The following is a 7,720-nucleotide window of genomic DNA, read 5'->3' as shown; positions in this document are numbered from 1 at the left end:
AAAGAAAGGGGTCATTTCCCTAGTTTTTTCCTTTTTTCTTTTTTTTAAGTCTCTCTAACACATTTAAAATTAAATTTAATTATAAAAATAGACCTCTTACTTTTAAGTTTTTCTCAATTGATGTGAAACAACAAAATTATCATTTAAATATGTAAAAGTTATTTCATTTTCACCCCTTGGTACTTTGTAAACGAAAAAAGAAATGAAACAAAAAGACAAAAAATACCCTTAAATAGTTTCTAAAAAATATTCACATTAAAAAAACCCTAAAACAAAATAATAGTCCGAAAAAAAAAGATCTGGAAAAAAAATATGACTTTCGAAAACCCACACTCATTTAGGGGAATGTTTTGGCAGTAACAGATAATTGGTTAGCACAACCAAATGTCAATTGTTAACTGAAATCCCTATCCAAAAGATGTTTTCAGTCAATTGTGATAGGGCTGAGTAAGGGTTTGTTTGAGAAGAAAGCTTCCAGATTTGCAATGGCAAATTCAGCAGCAGCCTCAAAAGACTCTGGTGTATATGCAGATACGTGTGGAGAAAGAACAACATTATCCAGTGCAAAGAGCTCCTCTGGAACATTAGGTTCATTCTCAAACACGTCCAAACCAGCACCTCCAATTTCCCTTGCAACCAAGCATCTTACTAGCTCCTTCTCATCTATAAGAGCCCCGCGTCCTACGTTAACAATCACTCCATTTTTCCCCAAGGCCGATAATACTTCTTTGCCAACTATTTGGCGTGTCTCGGTAGTTAAGCTACAACATAAGACGATGGCATCACTATTCTCTGCAAGATCTCGAATAGTGGAATAGAAGGGGTACGAGATGGAGGGCATTTCGTTCCTCGAGTTGTATAAAACGTTGCAGCCAAATGCTTCAAGCCTTTTAGCAACTTCAGAGCCGATCTTCCCAAATCCAACAATCCCTATCCGCTTGCCTCCGAACTGAAATTTTCCAATCCTTGAAGTTACTTTTTGACTTCTTGGATATCTAACTATGCACTGAAGATAGCAGCAAACAGGTTCAAACTATACAGTAACATAATAGGTAGACATTTAGGCGACTGGCTAAAGGTTTTAAGGACCTCTTGGTATTTGACAAGATGCATACGTTTGGATAAGAAAAGTTAGAAAATGAAGGGGTTTTTTTTTTTTTTCACTTTTCAAGATTTTTGCCGGTAACTGTTTGTGTTTTGCATTTGTGAAGTGAAAGGAATGCAAAGGGCAAATGGCATTTGACTTTGAAGGTTCACTATATGCAAGCGAAAAGATGGAGGCTATGGAGTAAAAGGGAAAAGTTGGAGGCTATGGAATTAAAGGATTATTATATGTGGATAATGAGATGTGTGCTTATTGGTACAATGGTGTTTGTTTGTCGGAATGACTGGATAGACTTTTGAATCAACAATCGAGAGCCATATTCTCTATGCTTTGAAGATTGAAACGAGTATGAAGAGAGACAACCAAATCTAATATCAATTAGATACTACTTCAACAAAGTTAAATTTAAAGCGTACGCGCACCAATTAATTATAGCTAAAATCGTTATTATGCAAAAACAAAAAACAAAAACAAAAACAAAAACAAAAAACAAAAAACAAAAAACTAATTATTTCTCCTTCCTTTTATCTCCACACAATTCCTTTTCATCTATTGCTAAACAGTGTACATTTTTTCATTTTATTAAAATATTTCTTTTTTTCTTTTAGGTCTTGGTTACGTTTTCACATTGGCAACTTCCTTGTTCCTTTAAATTCAAGTAATGCTGCTATAAGGCATTAGTAAGCACCGTCCACTAATAAAAGGACACCGCAATGGGATCGAGAGCCCACCTCTAAACACTTAGTAGTACACCAAGCATTTTTCTCTTAATCTCGAGGGGATTTTTGGGAAAAAAAACACACATCTATAAACACGTAGTAAAAAATAAATTGAAATAGAAATTAACAGTTATATAGAGAAGACAAAAATTTACATGATTCAACAAAATTACCTATGTCCATGGGAGAGAGAGGGAAAAATAATTCATTAACAATTCAAAATCACACACTCAACAACTTTCTCAATCTCTCTTTCTCTGTCTGTTCAAAACCTCTTATACCTTTGTGTATCTCTCTTCTTATTTTTCTCTCTTTCTCTTAAATAGAGGCACTCTTTCTCTCACACTTTTACACATAAAACTCTACATAAACTTAAAAACTTATTTATAGACTCTTAATGAACCATAAAACAACCCAAAGTCAAAATACAAAATAGTAACTTATCCAGAATATTAATTTGAGGCATATACCTAACAGTGTTCCCGGGAAAATAATTTGTTCCTCTCCAAAACTAACCAGCTTAACAATTTCACAATCATCCAAATTACTTTCACAAGGACACATTTTCTATTATCTCCCGATTGACAAATATCTTCCTAAATATTTTCTTTTTCACTTAAGACAGTGACAGTTCTCCAATTATGTGTCCATAATTCAAATCCCTAAAATCCCAAATCATACAGAACTAAAAGTAACAAACATACCTTAAAACCGAGAGGATAATCTCCTTTGCCTTTCCAAAATCCCTTTCTCAAATACCGATCCGAAGCAGAAACCCTTCTGAACACATCGATCAGCAGCCCAATGGCAAAATCGGCGGCATCTTCCGCGTACGCGCTGCCGTTGTTGGTGACGGCGATCCCTAGCCGACGGCACTCGGCCAAGTCGATGTTGTCGACGCCGGCGGTGGTCGCCGCCACTAAGCGCAGCGCCGGAAGCAGCCGGAGAGTCTCTGCGTTGATGACGGTATTGTCGTTGGTGACCAAGGCTTGGACCAAGTGCGCGTTTGTGGTCAGGAATTGGTCCAATGGAAGCTCGGATTCCCAGGCTTTGAGGATTCGGAACTTCTGATGGAACAATGAGGGGAAGAGAGTGAACGCAGTAGGTGGTCTGATCATTAGGATTTGTGGTCGGTGATCACCAATCGCCATGGCAGTGGGGAGAAAATTTGATAAAAGAGACAAAACAGCAATTGAGGATATCACTTTTTTTTTATAACAAAAAAATTTTAATGTGTATAGTTAAAAAATGGGTCATATTTTAACCCATGTATACGGGTCACTTCAAAAAATCTCTCTCCTTCAAAACAAACCGACCCTCCTCCTTCAAAACAAACCGACCCTCACGCCTCACGCACGTCTTTCTCTCGCCAACAACCGACCCTCTCTCTCGCCGATCTCTCTCGCCGACGATCGACCCTCTTTCTCGCCGACGACCGACCTTCTCTCTCGCCGATCTCTCTCCCCGACGATCGACAAAAAACCGACCCTCTCTCTCACCGACGACCGACCAAAAACCGACCGACGACCAATCAAAAACCGACCCTCTCTCTCGCCGACAACCGACCAAAAACTGACCCTCTCTCTCGCCGGCGACTTTCACGACTGAAATGACATCACAAAATAGCTCTTCTTCCTCAACTAAGACGGCCATTTCTCGAACCCCTGTCGACGAGGCAACGGAATTTGCTCTCCCTTAAGTAACATTAAGGTTTTATTCTCTGATTTAACATTAAGGTTTTATTCTTGTTTTATTTTTGTAATACATTTTTACAAGAACAAAAACATAATATAAGAAAACAAGAATATGGATTAGTGTGTGGTCGGTTCTTAGTCACTTTCGGTTCGTCTATGGTTTGTTTGTAGTCAGTTTTGGTACACGGTCGGTTCTAGTCGGGTTTGAGGTCGGTTCTAGTCGATTTGGTTAGTTCTAGTCGGGTGAGAGGTCGGTTCAAGGTCAGTTAAGATCGGTTAAGGTCGGTTCTAGTTGGGTCTGGTTGGGCACGGTCGGTTCATGGACGGTTCTAGGTCGGTTCCGGTCAGTTTTAGGTTGGTTCGGTTCTTGGTCGGTTCTAGTCGGGTTTGAGGTCGATTCTAGTCGATTTGGTCAGTTCTAGTCGATTTGGTCGGTTCTAGTCGGGTTTGAGGGCGATTCTAGTCGATTTGGTCAGTTCTAGTCGATTTGGTCGGTTCTAGTCGGGTAAGAGGTCGGTTCAAGGTCGGTTCTAGTTGGGAAGGTCGGTTCGGTCGGTTCTAGGTCTGTTCTAGGTCGGTTCGGTTGGTTCTTGGTCAGTTCTAGGTCGGTTCTTGGTCAGTTCTATTTGGTTTGTTCGGTTCTAGGTCTTTTGGTCGGTTCTAGGTCATGCACTATCGGTTCTGAGTCGGTTCTAGGTCAGTTCGGTCGGTTCTAGGTCGGTTCGGTCGGTTCCAGTCAGGTTTGCTTGGTTCTAGGTTAGTTCATGGTCGGTTCTAGTAGGGTCTGGTTGAGCACGGTCGGTTCTTGATCGATTCTAGGTCGGTTATGTCGGTTCAAGGTCGGTTCTAGTTGGTCGGTTATGGTCTGTTCTGGTCGATTCTGTCGTTTTGGTCGGTTCTAACCAATGTGTGTTTTCTTTTTTTTTTCAGAATGACCTCTTGAAGTACAACCCAAATAAACTTCCTGAGATTGGACAATTAAATATGGTCATGGATCCTATGTAGGAGTACTTTTCACTAAAAATCACTATGAAGTCAAAGATGGAGGCCCTGGAAGTTATAAGGCATAATTTAGACCCTAAAACGGAAATGTCAATTTTTAGGGGATTCGTCTTGGGACATTTGATTTCGATGTCTGAAAACATGATATATTTAGAGTGTTGACACACTATCTGCTTTTGAGACAAATAGAAACTGAAAAGAAACATGAGTTATGGTTCCTGGTTAATGGAAAGCCAACTCGGTTCAGAATGAGGGAATTTACTTTAATCACTCGATTGAACTGCGGAGAAATCTCAGAGCTGGACGTGGTGTTGAAAGCTTCGAAGAACATGAGATTGTTGGAGCATTTTAAGGCCTAAGTAGTACTTGTTGCCGATTTAAAAAAATTGATCATATAGAACAAGATAAAAGGTAGCGATAAAGTAAAGATCGCTATCGTTTACTTTCTAGCACAAGTATTATTATATGGGGATGAGAAGAAGATTGTCCCACTGGAATGGCCATCGTACGTCGACGATTTAAATTTCTTTAACAACTATCCATGGGGCAGGGTGTCTTTTGAATGCACTATGCGGTCTTTAAGAAAGAAACTGAAAGAGAAATTTCAGAAATGGGTTCGGAAAGGACACAACAAGAGCATCAAGGAAACCTACTTAATATGCGGGTTTCCTTGGGCCTTCAAGGTATATCTTACAGTTATATGTAGAATTTTTAATCATGACCTTATAGTAAATTATACATAATTTTTTTGTTTTACTAGTCTTAAAAAAATTTATTTAACGCAGGTTTGGGCTTTCAAAACTTCCAACCATCGGTGCCACGTTTGCAAAGATGGTTGTTGGACGTCTTCCTAGAATGCTCAAATGGGAGGCACGCCGGGTTTCCTTGGTTGAGGTTGGCCAAATAGACGACCTCATGCAAAGTGGCGAGGTAAGGATTTGAATACAATGTGTTTATAGGCATTTTTATTATTCAATAAGTAGGCATATTTTTTTTTTTACAATATGTTTCCACCTAAATAAGCCTTCACTATATGTTCTTTTAATATACAGGGAATAATCGTACCAATTTTTTATCCCACTAAGGAGGAAATGAGTAGTATGTGCATGACGTTGTATTTGCCTTATGTCGACCAAGAAGATGCAAAGATTGACTAGCTTGCATCGTTTTTTGACTCTGGTGCAACAATGGTTCATGTCAAGCAACCGAAGCCTCCTAAACAATATTCTCATCCCCAACAACAACAGCAACTTCTCCAACAACAACAACAACAACAACAACTTCCCTAACAACAACAACAGCAACAATAACCACAACAACAACAACAATAACAACCTCGTCCTCATAATGGTATGTCTATTGATTACATACTTGACATACTCTATCCAAGGATGGCAGAGTACAATGGTAGACATTTTGAAGCCATCAACAAGAGGTTAGACTTACTAGACTAATAAGTTACAGAAATAAAGGACAACATGACACATCTAGCAAAACAACAGTTACAGCCACAGCCACAGCCACAGCCTGAGGAACAACATGAGCCACATGCTCAGTTAGAGCTAAAGTCTGAACCCAAGAATGAAAAGTGACTTCAAAGGCTCAACAAGTATTTTGAGTCACCTTACACAGATCTCCTGCGTAAGGTGATGAAGAAGATGCATACCTATAAAGATGCTGTCGAGGCATTCAAAAAGTAGTTCGCTGATACAAATACAGACTCTGAGCTAATAGAGTGCGATTTTGGTAATTGGAAGAATGACTTCTTTCGGGTCATCTTGAAGGCAAGTGAATGGATGTATAGTGAAGTAAGTAATCACAACATATTTTATAAATTTACACTCTTGTTTTTTATAAAATTATTATTATACTGAATTTATTTTTTATGACTTACAACAAATTGACGAGGCATGGGGTCATCTATCTATGAGAAGGTCACGGGCCAATGAAGAAGAGTTCATTAACGATATTATCATCCTGGATGATGTATTCTGCCAGAAATTGAGAGGGTGATTTTTCGCCAACAAATCAAAATTGGCAGAGTATACATTTGACAACGATCTGGATGAATATGTCCGTGGCTGAAAGCGCATAATTAGAAAGAAATTGGATGGCGCGCAAGGCTTCACTATGCATCTTAACATTGAGGATAAGCATTAGGTTGCGCTTTATGTCGATTTATCTGAAATCAACATAAAAATGTATAACTGGAATGCCAAGATGTACAGAGATCAATAGATGCAAAAATACGTGAAGCCTATCTCTGTCATGATGCCCATGTTCTTGAAGTACACAAGTTTATTTAACCATCCGGGCGATAAACTTGACAGTACGTGGCCATTCTTTCGTCCCGAGTCGTTGGTCCACAACCTCAGAACAGCTGACTGCGGACTTTTCACATACAATTTATCGAATACCTTGTCCGCAAAATTCCGTTAGAAGAACTCGCTGAAGAACAAGTAGAAACGTACCGGTTGGAACTTGCGGTCGGAACTTGCGGTCGGAATTTGGAGCGAGTACAAGCTTAAAAGGCACGTAAGTTGTATATAAAATGTTGTTTTGCTTGTAAAATGTATACAAAATGTTGTTTTGCTTGTAAAATATATTCAACAGGTTATTTTAGCTTTGAAAAAACATATAATTATGGGGAAATGCTGCCCTAATTTTTAGACAACAACATCCATCTTTAAAAACAAATATGACCCAAACGACATTCATCTTTTGAAAAATGACATCAAGTATGACCCGAACGACATTCACCAAACGACATTCATCTTTCGAAAAATGACATCACGTATGACCCAAATGACATTCAACCTTTGAAAAATGACATTCTTTAGAAAAAATCAAAACGTTATTTTTTTTTGGTCCTATTTTAAAATTAAACCTATGGATATGTATTATCATTTATCAAACGGTATAATTGTTCCAAACATGAGTACAAATGACACTTTTATATTCAAAAAAGAATGTCGTTTTACTGTTGTAAGAACAGACTAAGAAAATACCACGCACCGATCACACTTCACTAAGAATAGACCATGATTTTTTTTTATTTTGTAGAAAGCTTCGTACCACAACCGAAGATTGGAGAAGCATTTAATTTATAAAAGATAAAATAAATTGGTAAAAATGAAAAAACCAAGAACTGACCACGAACTGACCACACAAACTAAGAACAGACCAAAAACAGGCCAAGA

General features: G+C 38.5%; 1 protein-coding gene across 2 annotated transcripts; it reads right to left on the bottom strand.

Annotated features, from left to right (window-relative positions):
• Window positions 1-300: 300 nt before the first annotated feature.
• LOC112093632 (glyoxylate/hydroxypyruvate reductase HPR3) lies at window positions 301-3,048 on the bottom strand. Of its 2 annotated transcripts, none has more exons than XM_024172468.1 (2): window positions 2,529-3,048; window positions 301-1,006 (listed from the first exon to the last, which is right to left on the bottom strand). In XM_024172468.1, the coding sequence occupies exons 1-2, from the start codon at window positions 2,973-2,975 to the stop codon at window positions 425-427; spliced, it is 1,029 nt and encodes a 342-aa protein (XP_024028236.1). In that variant the 5' UTR covers window positions 2,976-3,048; the 3' UTR covers window positions 301-424. The 2 variants fall into 2 exon arrangements, with proteins under 2 accessions (XP_024028236.1, XP_024028237.1); XM_024172469.1 differs by having other exon boundaries at window positions 301-949.
• Window positions 3,049-7,720: the final 4,672 nt, after the last annotated feature.

Source organism: Morus notabilis, unplaced genomic scaffold (genome assembly GCF_000414095.1).
Source record: "Morus notabilis unplaced genomic scaffold, ASM41409v2 Scaffold271, whole genome shotgun sequence".
Classification (NCBI taxonomy): Eukaryota; Viridiplantae; Streptophyta; class Magnoliopsida; order Rosales; family Moraceae; genus Morus; species Morus notabilis.
This window is presented reverse-complemented; position numbering and strand designations above follow the sequence as displayed.